The 18,673-nt window shown below is 37.3% G+C and overlaps 1 protein-coding gene across 1 annotated transcript in view; it reads right to left on the bottom strand.

Annotated features, from left to right (window-relative positions):
• The window catches only part of COG5 (component of oligomeric golgi complex 5), a 190,640-nt gene that overhangs the window by 106,484 nt on the left and 65,483 nt on the right, over nucleotides 1–18,673 (bottom strand). The window contains exon 7 of the mRNA XM_026868004.1: nucleotides 2,290–2,420. Coding sequence (XP_026723805.1) covers nucleotides 2,290–2,420 — 131 coding nt within the window. The remainder of the gene's footprint in view (nucleotides 1–2,289; nucleotides 2,421–18,673) is intronic.

The raw sequence follows: 18,673 nt of genomic DNA, 5'->3' as shown, positions 1-18,673 counted from the left end.
CAAATAAAATAACTAGAATAGTTTTCTTACCTAAACAAAGGAGATATATCAAAATGTTGACAGGGACAGTTTAAACGTTTTAGCTCTGTTCTTTTTGTCAGAGTAACTTCTAGCAGCATCTCGGAAAAAAAAGCCTAATTCTAGAGAAGACATTCACCAAATTCTAATGACTTCTGCTTAAAAGTAGATACTTATAATTTTACTTTTTTATGTATTTCCACTTCCTGCTTCTCTTCCAGGTGGACACCAAAATACTCTAAAATGGAGACATAAGACTAACTTTCTCTTAAGGCATTGCTCAGAAGTGCTAAATGAAATACAGAAATACAGCTTGCTGTAGGCAACTGATCTCATGTATTATTTACACAGCAGATCAAATCAAAGGCAAAAACTAAAATTGCAGTTGCAAATATGAACATCAAATAACTGAAGAACCACCTGGACAAATACAAATGCACAATTCTCAAAGGCACAGAATTGGCTACCAGAATGGTTATTAGCAGGAAGACAGCTCATCTAAGGAATTCTGTGGTAAAACACACAGAAGGAAAGCTGAAGATCCCACATACTCTTATGGGAAATCTCAGGGCTTAGAAGGTATAAATGTAAATCAGCTTGTCAATAAAATGCACAGCTACAATAAAAAAGAATCAAAAACGTACTATCTGCTAATCATATTTCAAATTCTAGATTTCTTGGGCAATGCCTGCATGTGTATTTTCTAAAGCACACTATTTTTCCAACACTGAATCCACAAATCACATCCAACAACAAACCTGTGAAGCGTACCCCAACACCTCTTCGTGACAACATCCCCACTTCTGATATGACTAAGCCCTAATAATGTTCTTCCAAACAATCTTCCATTTGCTGGAAACAGGCCCCTGGCTAAAGCACAACAGACATATACTTTAATAATCTCTTGATTACCTGGATACAGCCTCGAACACCTAATAAATCTGTCTATTTTTCAAGTGGAGTGGGATTGATTTCCCCAGGGTTTCTTTGTCAGTTCTGTTTTAGTACTTAATATGAAGTGAAAATTATCTGAGAAGGTCAAATCTGACATGAAAAACTACAAGGAGTAGACACTGATGAAGACTTTTGCTACATTTAAAATAAATAACCACTTGCTTTTTCTTAGGCCCTACCTTTGTTCAGTTTTATTTAACATCGCATATGCTTCATAGCTCACAGCTTGGCAACATGCTCAAATAGGCAGGAGTTTCAACATTTGAATTGTGATCAAGTGAAAAATGGGGTGTTTTTTCCCTACCATCTTGCTATCAGTACATATCCAAAAGTATTTACCATAAACATGACTTCTTACTGCAGAAAATTACTTGAAATGAGAGTTCTAAGTAAATGTTTGAGACATACTGATAATTTTAATCCTCAATCACCTAACCAAGCCAATTTAATGAAGAGTTTTCCTATCCTGTATATGTTTCATGTCAACATTCAATAGTATAAACAAATGCTTTTTTGACTTAAAGGTAAGTTTAACCATTGGTAACAAACAGCATAAAAATGTCTTGTTCTAATCCTCTTTGTTCTCTAATTTAAAACCCAAATTTGATAGGAACTTCTATTAGATTTTTCCTCTTATAGTAATGGAGATTTAAAATACTTTTAAAGAATACTAAAAAGTATGGACAAAAGAACATGAATTTTTTTAAAAGGCAAAAAGACAGCACTAATGATATTACAAATAGTTAAATAATAGACATAGCCAGGTTATTAAAAATGTAGATAATTATATTTAGTATGGATGAATGCAATTATGCATATTCATTTTGATATTCCCTACAGTGAATATTTACCTCAAAGTTTAAAGTGCCCTTTAAAATTTTAATGGGAAATCTTGCAAATTACTTTAATGTATTACTGCACAGCTAAAATAGAGAAATCTTAACAGTTTTAAGAAGGTGTATTTTTCATATTTATCTATAAAGTTTGGCAATACTGGCAATGTAGTATACTGTGCTTAATGCAAAGTCCTATCAAACAGCAAGCTTTTATCACAGTGTTTAGTTAAACTCTTCATATCAGTACCTACATTCTCCCAAATTTCAGGGTCAGATTCTGCAAAATTTTATTCTTGCAAATACCATACAAGGCCAGTTTTGTCAATTTCTTCGGATATTCTCATGTGTGAGAATGTCACACATAAGACTTTTTTCATGTTTAATCTCCATTAGACGATGCTACACAAAACAAAGGAAAACAAGCTCAGAGTACTTTTACACTTCAATTTTGAAAGTAAGTAAAGAAGAGAGTGTATTTTACCTGAGTCTCCACACCTTGCTCAAGCAACCTTTTAGCCTGATTTTCCACCTCAAGTCGAGCTCTTGCAATAAACAGAAGGTCATTTTCAATTACTTCTATTCCAGAGAGATCTATCCCTTGAGAAAGGTAATCTATAAAAGCAACAAAACATTGATTACCATGACATCAGATAATGGAACATTTTAAACATGATAAAACATTTAGAACTTACAGTGAGTTCCAAGAGACATTTTTGCATACAACACTTGACAATAAAGTACGTCAAAGTAATGTCTTATACAAGAAAAACTAAAAATCAAGATATTATTACTCAAGAAAACCTAGATATTGAATACACTCAATTTACATCACAGCACTTCTCCAGACCCAGACACTGCTAAAGATATGCACAGCATGAGTTCTAGAAACTCCAGTCACAGGGCAGGAAGGGGCAAGTCGGCATCACCTTGTCCCAAAGGATTAAAAGGATTAACTGCATAATTAAACTTCTCTAACCAGATGTATGAATAAGCATAATTTGATCTAAAATCTGATTAATAGATTTAAATTATACTTCATATATTAAAATTGTACTTCTAAACAACTGAGATCAAACACAGAAGAACGGCAAGAAAAATTTTTTTTTTTTTTAAATATTTAATCACAGAAACATCACAAAATTTATTATCATCGTGGAAACCACCATCAGTATGGCATCTACAGATTACTGGGTTGGACTGGCAACTACAGCAAGAAAATGTATTCAAACTATTCAAACTCAAATTTTGTCACTGGCCATACATATCTGGCCAAATCACTTAATCTTTTGGTAGTAGCCACTTAGTAATGAGAGCACTCCAGCACTTAGAAAACCCAACACTTCATCTCCCTTTATCAAAGGAGGTTTGAATCTGTGACATCCTTTCTCCCAGACACATTCATTTTCTTTTAAAGGGGGCAACTTAGGCTTTTCACATAGAAGAATTTTAGATACAAAACACAACCCAGGGTGTAAAAATGAGGTTTTAACACTCCCTGCGGTCTCTGACCTCTACAGTCATTTCTGTTGTCTCCTTGACTGATCTTGCACTCCTGATCTAACCTAACTAGTGACCTGTCTTTGGAAGAAGGGCTGGAGTATGCCTCTTCCCAGATGTCTTGGATTTCTTAGTGACACTCATTTGAGATGCAGGAACTGAAGATGATTCAACTTCCTTCAGGCTAATGAAGATTTACAATTTAAGATTGGGCTAGAAAATTCATTTAAATGTTATGCAATTACACCCATAACTATTTTACATTTTTGCAAATCAAACTAACTATGGCCACTGCTTTGAAATCCATGTTCCTGGAATATAGAAAACATAACCTGAGAACACCTACCGCTTTAGGCTCCTCCAAGAACAGATAGACCTCTCCACTTAAAAACTCTGAATTATAACATAAATTAGGTGGGAACTGGATGATTAAATTTATAAAATGAACACTTCTGAACATGTGTGGATGCCTTTGATTAGATCCGCAGAGAAATGTAAAAGCAGCCTAGGAAGGTAATCAGTGAACCTGAGGAACCTTCAAAATTAAACAACGTTTCTTTTTTTTTTTTTTCCTCCTTTTTATCTTTCTAGATTTAAATCATCCCAATTCCCCATGTCAAGGTAGCCTAGACCTTTTCACTACTGCTTATCTCCAAAATAACGCAGGACTAGTCTCATTTACACATTTTTCAACATTTTGCTCAATCAAGCAGATTGTCCACTACTTCTTTTGAAATAACCAATAAAACTAACAAAATAATAGACAAAGCATTTCAGCCAGTGTCAGATACTTCCTTCATAAGACAATGTTCCACTACTTCCATTTCTGAGTAAGTTTACTAAGTCACAGATGTAAATTTGGACTAAACTAATCTTTTAAATCTTTATCAAATAACCTTTCACTTTGGTAGCCAGTTATTTTTGTTTATTCACAATAAAGATTCAGATTCATTTTAGCAACCACATGTTCACAACTGAACACAAAATTCCATGTGAGTCACTTCACAGCTATGCAGAGAAGAACAGCCCTGTACCTGCATATGAAAAACATCGCATAGGAAAACAAAAAGTTTAGAGAGATACCGAATAAAGATTAGTAAGGCATAAAGGAAATCAACTCTTTTTAACAGTACAGTGTGTCAAATGGTTTTGTCTGTATGCATTTGTTTTAAAACGGATCAAAAAAATTCAAAGGACAGCAGAGCAGCAGGACAGCACACCTCATGCTGCACAGGCTATTCATGAAGCCCTATATGCAGGCATGCTTACAAAGCTGCTTTTGCTAGGGGCTACAGCAGCCAGACTCACCCATTACTTCCCTGTAACTTTTTGCTGTGACTAAACTGCCTATCTACAGGTGGCCTTGCATATGAACCTATTAAAACTAATATTAAACTCCCACTAACTTCAATTACTAACCTGAATGAGCAGGTATCTTGAATGTGAAGACTAATTTTCTAATCCCTTTCAGCTGCACAGAAAAAAAAAAGTACAAAGAACTACCCACAGATTAAGTTTTACTGCCATAGTACACTCTGAAGTAGTTTGTTGGCAACATGAGATTACAAAAGGTGCAGATATCGCCAAAGACTTACATAGCCCACAAATACAAGATCTGCTGTGGAGTTCACATATGTCATAAAATCATACTCTGCAACACCAAGTTGCTTAAACAAAATAAAATGAAAATATGGTTCTGATCTCCTAAATCCACAGAAAAATCTGTGGAAAAGAACTAAAAAAAGAGACTGTTTTCTCCCTTCAGTGTTTTATCTCAAAATCTAAATTAAGCCATTTCAAGTGCTAAAAATCTAATCCTTCTGATGGTTTTAAGAAAGGAACAGAAAGACCATGCTGCTTTGGCTCCTCCAGATACCTCCATCTGTGCCTCAGACTGGCAGCCACCTCCTGCTAAACTGCCAAAATCTGCAGCTTTGTTCCAAATTTCCTGCAATCCTAACAAAATGCTTTGGGACGATGCATTTCATCAGGGCTTCAAAACAGAGGGACTTTCTATGGGTTCAGTGGTTACATGCCCTGCTATGGATGCTCATACTTGCCATTCTAACCAGTAGGGAAGCCCTTGGAATCATATTATACCATTTTCAAGAGAAAAACAGTTTTCATACGGACAGCAGGTCTACAGCAGAAACACCTGCAAGTGCTTTCCTGCCATTCCTACGTGACAGCGGAAGCTGCAACATGGGCAGGATATGCACCTTTTGATAGTTTAGATCATCTAAGCAGACAATATAATACTGAAATCTCTACATTTGTGTATTCCTAAGAGTAATGCTGCCATCACAGACAGCACAATGAAACCGAACAGAAGGGCAGTTGACCCAAGGGTGGCCAGATCATAGCCAGAACCACGGTGCATTTAGGATCCAGTTTCTAAAAATATTGCAGAGGAACTTGCACATTCTAACCAGCCAATTTTAGTTAGTAAAGAAAGCATGTCACATGAAATACAACAAAGATCCTAACAGTTATTAACCCAGGAACCAGCAAACACAGGATTCTGCTTCAAGGTACTTCTGCAACCATTATTCTGTTTCTTGCCATGCACAGTCAGTTGATAACACTACGGTCATGATCAGAGGTGAGAGTGACATGGGTTGTACAGTACTTTGTCTTCTCAGGAATTAAGCAGACACAATGGCTCAACTCCCAGTTAGTACAGACTCTGGGGCCTGAGGCCCAGTTTAAAACTTGTCAGCTTTCCTTCTGCTTTAACCTTAAACCACTAGAGTAAAACTAATACTTTACTAACCATAACAGGTTTAGTGAGTATAGTATTTATAACTGCCATCTCTACCCTTAAACAGATTTAAAAAGCACATATATATAACATTTTATTAACTTCGAGAAGACTTGTGCTTTAAATGAATGAGGGCCTAAATACCTTGTAACACCGCATGCCAGGGTTGGATGCAGCCATGACAGGCACTGCCCTCAGACCAGCATTGCACACAGCATGCTGCTCCAGTCACTTCTCAGTGAAGCCAGGGAGGAAATTAGAGGAGGGAGCTATAGTCCTATAGCCATTCCTCTACCTCTCAACACTCGGATAATTCTATCTCTTTATATAGGTTCATAAAAATAAAGGCTAATCTTTAACTTTACCATAGGGTGCTGGTATGGCTTCCCTTCTAACTATCACACCTTATTAAGCTTGGAAAGCACAGCTGGAAATTACTTTTTTTAAGGACTTAAAATACAGACTGCCTGCTGAATTTTCTTCTTGAACAAAAATACTATATGTCAAGGCAGAATACACTGAGCCCTAGGAATCAGTGACATTTATAATCTACCTCAGCCTAACAAAGGGTTATAACTTTGTATTTCTTAAAGAAAAAATATTTTTGTCATTACAATTCCAAATTTTCTTGACTTACTAAATCTGAACATTTTTTCTAATCTACTGGCTTAGATGATGCTTTAAAATGTATTTTTTAAACCAAAATTTCCCAGATAGTTATGCAAGAGGAGTTTAATAGACAGAGATAAATCTGATATGCACATAGTACATTAGGTAGAAAAACTACTTTGAGCAACACGGTTTGCTTTTCTTAATCTAAGTGTTTCAACAACACTGAATCTATTATGTGATTTCATTTTTTGACTTCAAACATTGCTCTGTGATAATACATAATGAAGACAGGAAAAAATCTGAATTAAAACTTTCTGGAAGTGTTAAAATATATTTTGGAAAAAAGATAACTCTGAAGCTAGCATCCCTCTAAGCTCCACAAAAACTGTATTATGCTCTTTATTTAAACTGAGTTGATTTTGAGCTTTTGCTAGAAACTATAGAATCAACAGAAGTCCACTGAGGACAATCAGATGCACCAACAAAGAGGAAACCAGGACAGCCAGTAATAAACCAATGTCATTAGACTGTGTCACTCAAGAGTCTACTTGAGCCAAAAGAGAAATCCTGTGCTCTGAGAAGTAACCTCAGTGGCACTAATAAAGAGGGAGAACGAAAGAAATAAATTAGAACAACTAAAGTGGATTCCCTAAAAAGCAAACACCTAAGCTCAGCACTGCACCCCCAATGCATAAATACCAAGAATTCAGTGACAAGAGGTGTTTCATAGGAGATGGAGGGGTGGAGGAATTAAAGGAAATTAAGCCATTCCTGAAACTCTAAACAAAATCAGAGATTTTTGTTTGCCTGCTTGAGGAAGGTTTGAGGCTAATTTTTTTTGCATGCATCATTTGTTTTATTTTGCTTCTGCACTCTTAGTTTCAAAAAATGTTGGTGATACCTGTATCCTAAGGCTGTTCTTTTTCCATAATGAAGAAAAATTATAATTTTGGAATAAACTACTAATTTAAATTCCAAAAAGTCAACAGGTCCAAAATACCCAAGAGTTCTGCTGGGATTTATGTATGCAGAAAATGAAAGGCTACCAAAACATGTTTATTAAGAAATACTGTAGAAGACTACTACAGTGCAAACATTACAGTGCTTACAGCACAGCATTCATACTGAAAATTTCTCTAGCAGTAACATCAGAACAAATTGGTTGAGACTGTCCATTAGAAATAGCATATCAGAAATGTCAAACAGAGTAAAACTGCAATGTTACTATTACTTGAAGCTGATCTGAGTGGAGGCTGCCCTGAACAGAATGTTATCTATTCTCCACCTCTGTACCCCGAACCTGCTTCCCCATCCTTTCACTCCAACCCATCCTCCAAGTTTTAGCACTCATGACAGTTTTTCCAGTTGACTTAGTTTTCATCTAAAAGCATTCTCTCATCTGACTCATGATGCAGACACAGAGGAGCCCACAGGAGAGGGTAGGAACCCACAGGCAGGATACAACTTCCCCTCTTGGTGGAAGCTCACATGTGCATTGGTAGGAGATGTTCATGAAACTGAATCTAAACTGCTATTAGCAGTATTTAGTTCTGTTACACAAAATTAGAAGGGACTGGACAGATACTCCCTATGAGGTAGAAGTATTCAGTAATGACAATCAATTTCAGTTTTGAAAGAGATTATTAAATGTTCAGTCTTTGGTCCTACAGCAGTGCCTAGATACAAGCACAAAAACAAACAGAGTTGATTGATTTGTTAGAACTGCTGAGGACCCATCTGATTTCTTTTTTCCATCTGCTTGTAAAGTACCTCCAAGTAATTTACTAATTCAAATGGGCCACAAATCTAATACAGCATGGAAACTTCCATGGTCCTAATGGAAATGTTAGTTACAGCACTAGCTACTGAAAAGGGAGGACTCATTCTATCTGAGCTAACAACCCAGGACACTGCTGGTCATATGTCAATTTGCTTGGTTTTATCAGTGCAGGTAATATAAAACTAAACCCAGTCTTAGAACAGAACCTGAGATCCCAATACCTCAGCAGTGACCCAATGCTCACCCTTTGGTGAAAGCAACCTAACATTTTATATTACATCTTTATTCTCTATGAGGAACAGGCAAGCACCTCAACTTACAGAACAACAGTCTGCTTCTTTGAGGCATTTAATTCTTCCATGCAGTTGATGCACAGAGCAGCTGGGAAATGGCAAGATCAGGCACATTTCTGAGTCTTCAGACTGGAAGCTGGTGCCTCCAAAAAGAACCTTTCCCCATGTTCTGTTTTAATCAGACTAATTATCTGCATAGGATGAAATGACTGCCCTACACTCTGCATCAGGCACCAAAGTACTTGATGAAGCAAGGCTTATATTAAATGTTTAAATCAAGTGAAAGGGATTCCACTACAGTTACTATGAAACAATACCTTACAGCCATCTTATACAACATGAGCTCTTCAGAAAAAGATATTTATTCCTATGAAAACTGCATAGATTATGGTGCCTTGTAAAGTGTTCAAAATAAGAATGTCATTGCTCTATACTATGTGCCATATACAACATACCGTATCTTTTAGATATACTGTACGACATCACTAATTTTAAATTACCAATTTTGAGATTTTTCTGCAGATATTATGAATTCATTATTAAAGAGAAAGAAAATTTATTTTGCTAAAATGCCAGTTCCTTACAAAACTCCTGCCACCTTTCTTTCCTTTTCCTACAGGATAAGATTTCTCAGTGAAACAACCAAGAATAAAATCTCTCTCTGCCACTAAAATGCCATTAAGTTCCTATGAAAACTGATCTTTATTTAACCAATTTCTTCCATCTTAAAAATTAACTACTCCTATGCTTAATACAGAAGGTTGTGGTATTTAGCTGTTGGAGCAACATTAAGTGAGGCAAAACTGTCCTGCTGGAGCCAAACACTGAGTGGGTCTCATGGCACTGTATTTCTTTGTCTTCTCAGACAGCATGTTAACACCCTTGCTGTTCAAGTCCAGAAAACCAAATAGAATGCATTAGACAACCAGGTATAGTTTCTGACAGATGTCCCTAGTGCAAGGGGACATTAAAAATAAAAACAAAGCAAAACACTTCTCAGTTTTTCATATCAATCACATGCCAAGAGTGGTTTAGTTTTAGAGAAATTACGTCAACAGTACCAAAATCAAAATGGTGGAAAGCTTATCATTCAAAAAAAGCAAAACTTGAACCACTCATTTAAACACAGACAATTATCGTGTACTGTAAAACAGATCTGTCATCTACATTGTATTATCATAGAATCACAGAATGGTTTGTGTCGGATGGGGCCTTTAAGTATCATCTAGTCCAACACCACTGCCATGGGCAGGGACATCTTTCACTATATCATGTTGCTCAAAGTCCTGTTGAACCTGACCTTGAACACTTCCAATGATGGAGCATTATCTTACCCGATTAAAGATTTACTTCATAAGAAAATTGAGAATTCAACATGCTAAAATTAGAGATCATGTAAGTATGAAAGAACTGAACTTCTTCTAGCGTGTTGAAACAAAGGGAAAATTTTTAGGTGTACCGACAGATTGGAATAAGGATGAATGGGTTGTTGTCCTTCACCTTTGTTTCATCCAAATGATTGGTGCTGATTTTTTTAAAGAATATAGCTTATGTTAAAATATTTAGTAGTGCTTTAGTAATCATCTATGACCAATCCTACCTACAGAGGAAACTTGCTGTTTCTCTCAAGACTGCATGCATAAAACTCAAAAACCATACCCAAAGTTGATAACAATACTGGAAGAGTGGTGAGGAAGACAGACTAGCTATTTTTAACATTATATTAAAGCTGCATTTAAATTGTTTTGATGGAAGAGTTAATTCCTACTGCTCTCTGGGCTGGAAATCAGATGTCAGGCAGGATCTAGAATTGATGGAAATGAGTCTGATATCTATTTTTATCATCATCACTGACTTAACAATGAGCACCATATTTTGGAGACATTCCTGTGAAAATGCCAAGATTCAGAAAATAGCTTAACACACCAAGACAAACATTACTTAGGTCTAATCACAAGTTATACCACACTACTCCCACATTCACTTAGGCCTAAAGCAAGAGTTGTTGAACTCCTTTAAGGTTCTCCCACCCACACACCATTAGATCTCCCCCAGCCCTCCCCCTCACCCTTGAATACAGACTCATAACCTTACTTAACCATGACCTACTAAACCTGCTACTTTCTATTTTTCCCACTGTCTCCTCAACTGCCTGGATTGCCAGGCTCAAAGGGGAGTGGGCAGCGACTCCACATCCAGCTGGTGGCTGGTCAGCCCTGAGGCAGATACTGTTTAATATCACTGTCAGTAACATTTGTGATGGGAGAAAATTAACCCTCTGTGAGTTTATGGATGACAGCAGTTTGGGGAATGTGCTCAGTACCCTGGAGGGCAGGGCTGCCATTCTAAAGAATCTCAGCAACCTTAAGAAATGGACATACAGAAACATCGTGAAGTTCAACAAAAGTGATTTAAGCCCTAGATTGCATGACTCCGTGTGCCTGGACAGGTCAGGTGCCCACTGTCTGGAAAGAAGCTTTGCAGAAAAGGACCCAAGAGACATTACGTTGCACATAAGCCAGTATGTCCTTGTCGCAGAGGCAGCCTACTGGACTGGGTGTAGCAAGGGTGTAGCCAGTAGGTTGAAAGAACTGATTATTCTTATCATTTGGCCCTTTTAAGGCCACTGTACTCCATGCCTCCCAGTATAAGAAAAACACTGACAAACAAGTGAGTCCAACAAAGAACCACCAAGACAGGGGACTAAAGCATATGAGTATGAGGAGAGGTTGAGAATACTGTTTGTTAACCTAGAAAAGAGATGATTAAGAAAAGATCTAACTGCTGCTCCTGCTACCTAACAGGTGGTCAGGAGAAGACAGAGTCAGACCTTTCTCAGAGGTGCACATGGATAAGACAAGAGGCAAGAGACACAACCGACAGCATAGGAAATTCTGATTAGACATCTGGGGAGAATACCATATTTGTGGTGCTGTATACCTTACCTATGGAGGGGATTAACCTGCAGGAATGCACACATTTTATGTTAATATAAATAAAATTGGTAAAATGTGAAACATTAAGATCTAGAAGTCTAAAAATCACCCTAAGCTTCTTAAGTCTTCCCTCAAAACAAGTTTGAGAACTTTCCTCAAGAGTTCCCAAAACATTTTTAGAAACTAAAAATGATTTTTTTCCTGAATTCTCTGTGATAAGATACTCTCAAATTACTGTAATATTCATGCCATTCATCATCAGCATTTGGATGGAGCTGAAACCAACTGCACTCTAAATATTCTATCTGAGCTATGGCTTAAAAATCAGAAAACTTTCAAAAGAAAATTTCTTACACCAATACCTATAAATTACAACAGGTCCATAACATGAAGCAAAAGTTATAAATATGAAAACAAAACCAGTCTGCATTTTATTCTGATAATTAAGATAGCTCTTCATTAAAAATAAACAGAGAAAAAAACAATTATCCATAATAAATTCATTGAAGTTTAATTTAGACACTGCACAGATAAGGAACTACTCTTCAGATGTATGTGGACTTTCAAAATCAAATTTATTGTGGCAACAAAGCAATAATACCTCCACAAGTCAATACTCCTCCTGGGCTTTTTTTGGAGCTAAGTAAAAATAAAAGAATGTTGCCAGTAAAAATCTAGTTCTCCTATTTCTGTTTTGAACAGACTTCATAGCATCACAGACGCAAAGCAGTGTGTACACCATATGTGAAAAAGATGGAAACAGAAAGCAGGACAGAAAGGTATAATATGTAACAGGAGAGAGATGGAGCCCAAGTGGGGGATTACTGAAGAAATTAATTTATGGGTTGAAAGACATGAGAATAATAGTACACTCAAAAATAAGATACAGAAAAATATGAAGGAATATAACTTGTGAAAGGATACAAATACAAATCAGTTCATACAATTTGGTCTTATTAATCTGTAAGAGTACTTTAGTGCATCAGCTGCTTTCGACCTTGACAGTTTCCTCCCCATCCCCATCTAAGCCCGTAATTTTGCACTGCTTGCTCATCACCAATGTCAACGGCATTTCTGAACAAATTTCAGGAGAGCATCCAAAACCAGAAAACAAAGGGGTGAATAAAGTTTGTTTTTAATAAATTTCCAGCAGACATTAATCAGGATTTTTACCGTCAGGAAAATATTTCTTAAAATCTGAACAGGTGAACAATAAGCAGTCCTCCTCGAAATGAAGCATCACATCAGTACATAAAATGAAGCAGGATGAGAAGAAATCTACTTACATCTGCAAGAGATAACTGCATTGAAAATATATTGCACATAAACCCATGTAAAGGAATTCCAACTGAAACTGGACTGGCTGAAGAAAACCATCTCTTTCCCAAAGACAAGACCTCATCCAAACAAAGGTAAATCACTCTGTCTCTCTCCTCTTCACCTAAGTTAGCATCATAACTAAAGCCTTGAAAGCAAGCAAATAGTTATGAGTAGAGAGATGTAAAAGATATTCTGAATTTACATGTTGGCCTGAAAATACCAGTATTTTTGACAGATTTTAAATATTATTAATATATTATCATTCAATAGCTAAGTAGAATTTCTCAATATAGACCATTATGTAAAGGTACAATGATTCAGTTTCCATCAGTACCATGCCATGTTGCAATAGACAAACACAATGATAAAATGAAGGAAAATGGATGATGTGTTTCGAAAATCTTAGACAAAAATAACTTCTTTCAAAAATCCCACCAGTTGCTGAGATGACAAAGATGGCTGACTCTTCACTTAATAAGTGCTCTCAAAGGAGAGCAGAAGAGATGTTGGTTCATTTGTGTGTTTCAATTCATGATATTATTAGTTATTGACCTAATTTATGAATACTTTTACATCTGGATAAAGAAATACACGGACAGTTACAGACCTAAGGTGTACAAGTCTCCAATTACCTTACCTTGTCATTTGTAGCTGCACTTCATTTTTTCATTTCAGTGAGATACATATAGAATTAAATCTGGCCAGGGATGTCAAAGGCAACAAGAAAAGCTTCTATAGGTACATTGGTGATAAAAGGAAGACTAGGGAAAATGTGGGCCCTCTCCAGAAGGAAATGGGAGACCTGCTTACCTGGGATATGGAGAAGGCTGAGGTACTCAATGACTTTTTTCTCAGTCTTTACCCATAAGTGCTCCAGCCACACTGCCCAAGACACAGAACACAAAAGGAGGGACTATGAGAATTAAGAACCTCCCATTGTAGGAGAAGACCAGGCTCAAGACCATCTAAGGAACATGAAGGTGTACAAGTACATGGGTCCTGATGAGATGTATCCACAGGTCCTGAGGGAAGTGGCAGATGAAGTGGCTAAGCCACTCTCAACCACATTTGAGAAGTCATGGCAGTCTGGTGAAGTTCCCACTGACTGGAAAAGAGGAATCATAACCCCCATTTTTAAAAAGGGAAAAGAGGAAGACTTGGGGAATGACAGGCCAGCCAGTCTCAACTCTGCGTGGCAAGATCAAGGAACAGATCCTCCTGGAAACTATGTGAGGGCACATGGAAAATAAGGAGGTGACTGGTGACAACTTCACTAAGCCCAAATCGTGCCTGTCAGATTTGTTTGCCTTCTACAACAGGGTTACAGTGTTGGGGGATAAGGGAAGAGCAACTGATGTCATCTACCTTGACTTGTGCAAAGCATCTGACACTGTCCTGCACAACACCCTTGTCTCTAAATTGGAGAGACATGGATTTGATGGATGGACCACTCCGTGGATAAGGAATTGGCTGGATGGTCGCACTCAGAGAGTTGCAGTCAACAGCTTGATGTCCAAGTGGAGACCAGTGATGAGTGACATTCCTCAGGGATCAGTACTGGGACCGGCGCTGTTTAACATCTTTGTCAACAACATGGACAGTGGGATTGAGTGCACCCTCAGCAAGTTTGCTGATGACACCAAGCTGTGTGGTGTGGTCGACACACTGGAGGGAAGGGATGTGCCATCTAGAAGGACCTGAATAGGCATGAGAGGTGGGCCTGTGCAAACCTCATGGAGTTCAACAAGGCCAAGTGCAAGGTCCTGCACATGGGTCGGGCACAAATACAGGCTGGGTGATGAGTGGATTGAGAGCAGCCCTGTAGATAAGAACGTGGGGTTATTAGTGCATGGAAAACTGACTATGAGCCAGCAATATGTGCTCACAGCCCATAAAGTTAACCGTATCCTGGGCTGCATCAAGAGGAGTGTGGCCAGCAGGTCAAGGGAGGTGATTCTACCCCTCTACTCCACGCTCATGAGACCCCACTTGCAGTGCTGTGACCAGCTCTGGGTCCCCCAACATAAGAAGGGCATGGACCTGCTTGATAGGGTCCAGAGGAGGGACACAAAGATGATCAGGGGGCTGGAGCACCTCCCCTATGAGGACAGGATGAGAGAGTTGGGGTTATTCAGCCCAAGGAAGAGAAGGCTCCAGGGAGACCTTAGAGCAGCCTTCCAGTACTTGAAGAGAGCCTACAGGAAAGGTGGGGAGGGACCCTTTACCAGGGAGTGAAGGGATAGGATGAACAGTAATGGTTTTAAATTGAAAGGGTAGATTTAGGTTAGATATAAGGAAGAAATTCTTTATGGTGAGGGTGGTGAGGCACTGGCACAGGTTGCCCAGAGAAGCTGTGGCTAACCCCTCCCTGGCAGTGTTCAAGGCCAGGTTGGATGGGGCAGAGTTGGAACCAGATGATCTTTAAGGTCCCCTCCAACCCAAACCATTCTACAATTCTATGATAGCCCACATGTTTTTGAGTTTTTATGATGATTTTTGCACTAAAACAAGCATCTAAAAATGTCAGTTTGTACACAAAAGAACATGGGTCACTTCTAACACATACTTCTAAATGGCAGGCGTTACTTAAAGATCAGCAGTGCTACAGTGCTGTCAAATCAAATTTTAAAAAGAATTATGCTATTATTTTTGCCCTTGGATAAGGGGGAATACTACTTTTTTCTTTACTATATATATAAGCTGCAAATATTTCTTTCATGTTCCTCTCTCCTTATGGATCTCTCCTGACTCTTTTCAACACCCACCATTCACCCCTTTCATACTTACACCTTCAGGAAAACATTTCTGCAAAAGCAGAACTGCATTTTCTTTAGTATCAGCTATGTTAACTCACTTGGTACTTTACAATATATGTAATTTTTATCTATAAAAAATGCATATATAATTCCTCCCACCTCTTCCTTGACATACCATCAATAACTTCCTGCGATTAGCTGTGGCAGATTTACTTGATTTTATCATTTTTAGATTCAACAGATGTTGCATAGGCTTTAAATCACACAAGTTTTATGTATCTCAGACACTTTATGGGAGAACAAAGTGAACCTGTAGTTACCCATAGTGCTTCTTCAGACAACTTGAACATAACTGCAAAATTTTAAAACATCAAGCAATATATCTTATCTCCTACAGTAAAGCCTTTTTAAAATTTAGAGATCAGCCTATGGCAGAAATCTGCCCAGTCTGCCAGAATTCTCACCAACTCTTCCAGCAATAATAAAACTTAGCAGCAGTACTAAAAAGATGGGCAAGAAAAGATGCTTAAAAGCCAAACTGAACATAAAGGTGTTCAGATTCCAAATATTTGCATCTGAAGTTACCCTCTACAGGTGCCTGTATTCCGACCTTCCAATAGGAATATATTTAACCATGACACAAAGACTGACAGCAGTTACCTCTGCTGATGCTTTAACATCTTCTATCCTGTATGATTTGGATAGTGAAACTGAAAAAAGAAAACAGTTGTAAAGCTTTCCTCTCCCCTAACATTTATTGCAATTTTCTAAAAAAGCTATATAGATACAAAATGGTAAAACACCACTCTCACCCTTAGCACTTATTATAATATTTAGCTGTACCTGCAGTAACAGGAAGAATGCAGGGAAGCAGGAAATGTCACATCCCTCCCAACCTACGCCACACGAGCTGCTCTGTAGTTTTCACCATAGCCTCCAGACCTGCTAGAGCACAAATCTAAATCATTGCTCACTAGAAACACAAGTGAAAGGGAATTTGAACAGCATACCTGCACAGGGGCTCCTCAAAGATGGAATAAAATGAAACAACCGCCTAATACATGCTCCAGGCCTGCCTTTAGACAGCTATGGCACCATGCCTTTTCTGTTCCTGTAAAGTTCAACAACTTAAAAGAATAGTATGATTTATCACTACTAATCTGAGATCTCTCATGCATAATGACCATGATTTTTACCATGAAAAGCATACTTCCATTGTTAAAATTAGGAAGCACATACATGAATGAAGGTTGAGAATTACCATGGATAAATATTCCATAAAACTGTACTTGTCTTCCCAATATGATTAAACATTGATGTAAACAGAAACAGAAGCCATAGTTGTTCTTCTATTATTTTGAAACAGATCAAAATGAAAAGCTAAGTCTTCTCAAATGCAGGAATATGGTATGGGTGACACATTCGAGTCCTACTATCATTAGTGCCACACAGACACAAAATTAAAAATTAATGTCTTTGGTAGTGGAGTTCAAAATAATGAGCTAAATGCTAAAATTATCAAGATTTTTTTTAAAAAAGATTGCATATCGCAGGAAGCAAACAATAAGTTCAAGCAAGCCTTTCAGCTGGTAAAAGACAGAAATTGTTAACAGATGGGTGGTAACATTTAATTTAGCAAATAATTGTTATTAAATAATACATATATTTTCTTTGTAGAATTACATAATTATCTATGAGCCAATTATTATTACCTACATCTGTCAGCCAATTACATCTAATAATTGACACAAAAAAGTTGAACAGACAAGAAAAGTGCTTCTTGAAGGATAAAGGATGTTTAGCAATTTAATACTTAAAAAATAAAATTGAGAAAACATACAGATTCATTGTGTACTCATATGATTCTATCATCACTTTTATTATAGTTCCTCTAATTCTAAATAATATTTAGTCTGACAATAGATTTTTCTCAAGCCTCACAAAGCATAATTTGTGGAATTCACTGCTGATAGTTATGAATCATTTCAAGATCAGGAAAGAAACAGATTCTTCTCTAAAACTAACATTCCCATTGTTTAAATTAAACACCTTTACTTGAGGGGGGAAAAAAAATAAAAATTCAGGGGAGAAACACAGTTTCTCAATAGCATATACTGAACTTTCTTGTAGCAACCAAATCCTGAAGAAGTTATTACACTGCACCACAATTAAGATTTACATTTTTCCAACATCCAGAAGGGTGTTTTGCCAAGTAAAAACAAAATAAGCAAAAACTGAAAATAACTATTTATCTTTAGCTGAAAATTAACTGAAGATTATCAATGGTCTTCAAAATTAACAGTATTGATACATTCATGACCATTTATCACTGAAACACTGGAAATCAAGAAGTAACAGCAACAAAGAGTCTTCACCGGAAACGCGACATCTGCAATTCTAATATGTAAAACTTACTACTGTCAAATATATCTTGCTGGGAGATCATTGCTCAGAAAGCATCATATAATCTCTGGAACTGAGTAAAATGGTCATCAATAGATGCTAAGAGGCAAGCTGCTGCTGGTCTCAGCTATTATTTTCCATGACTTGATTTCACCCTCAGGTTAGCCAAGCTTCTCTTCCAACACAGGGTACTGAGCCCAAAGCATGGACAACTTGGAAAGAAGAAGCTCCACGAAGCAAGAATTTATGGTTTATCTTCAATTTCTGTTTCTTTTCTGTTAACCATAAAATCACTCCTTGAACCCATGGAAACATTTAGCAATCACTGCACAACTGAAATGCACACTGCATGGAGCAGCAACTTTATGTTGTGAACCTGCCACCTGATGGTTTCATTCAACAGCTTTTAGTGCTTGTAACAGAAGAGAGCAACTGTTCATTGTGTCTCATTGCTTTTTCCACAGCATTCATAATTATATATATATATATATATATATATATATATAT

This window comes from Athene cunicularia (genome assembly GCF_003259725.1).
Source record: "Athene cunicularia isolate RWA chromosome 1 unlocalized genomic scaffold, athCun1 chr1_part2, whole genome shotgun sequence".
Taxonomy (NCBI): domain Eukaryota; kingdom Metazoa; phylum Chordata; class Aves; order Strigiformes; family Strigidae; genus Athene; species Athene cunicularia.
The sequence above is the reverse complement of the archived record's forward strand: the minus strand, read 5'-3'. Positions and strand labels throughout refer to the sequence as shown.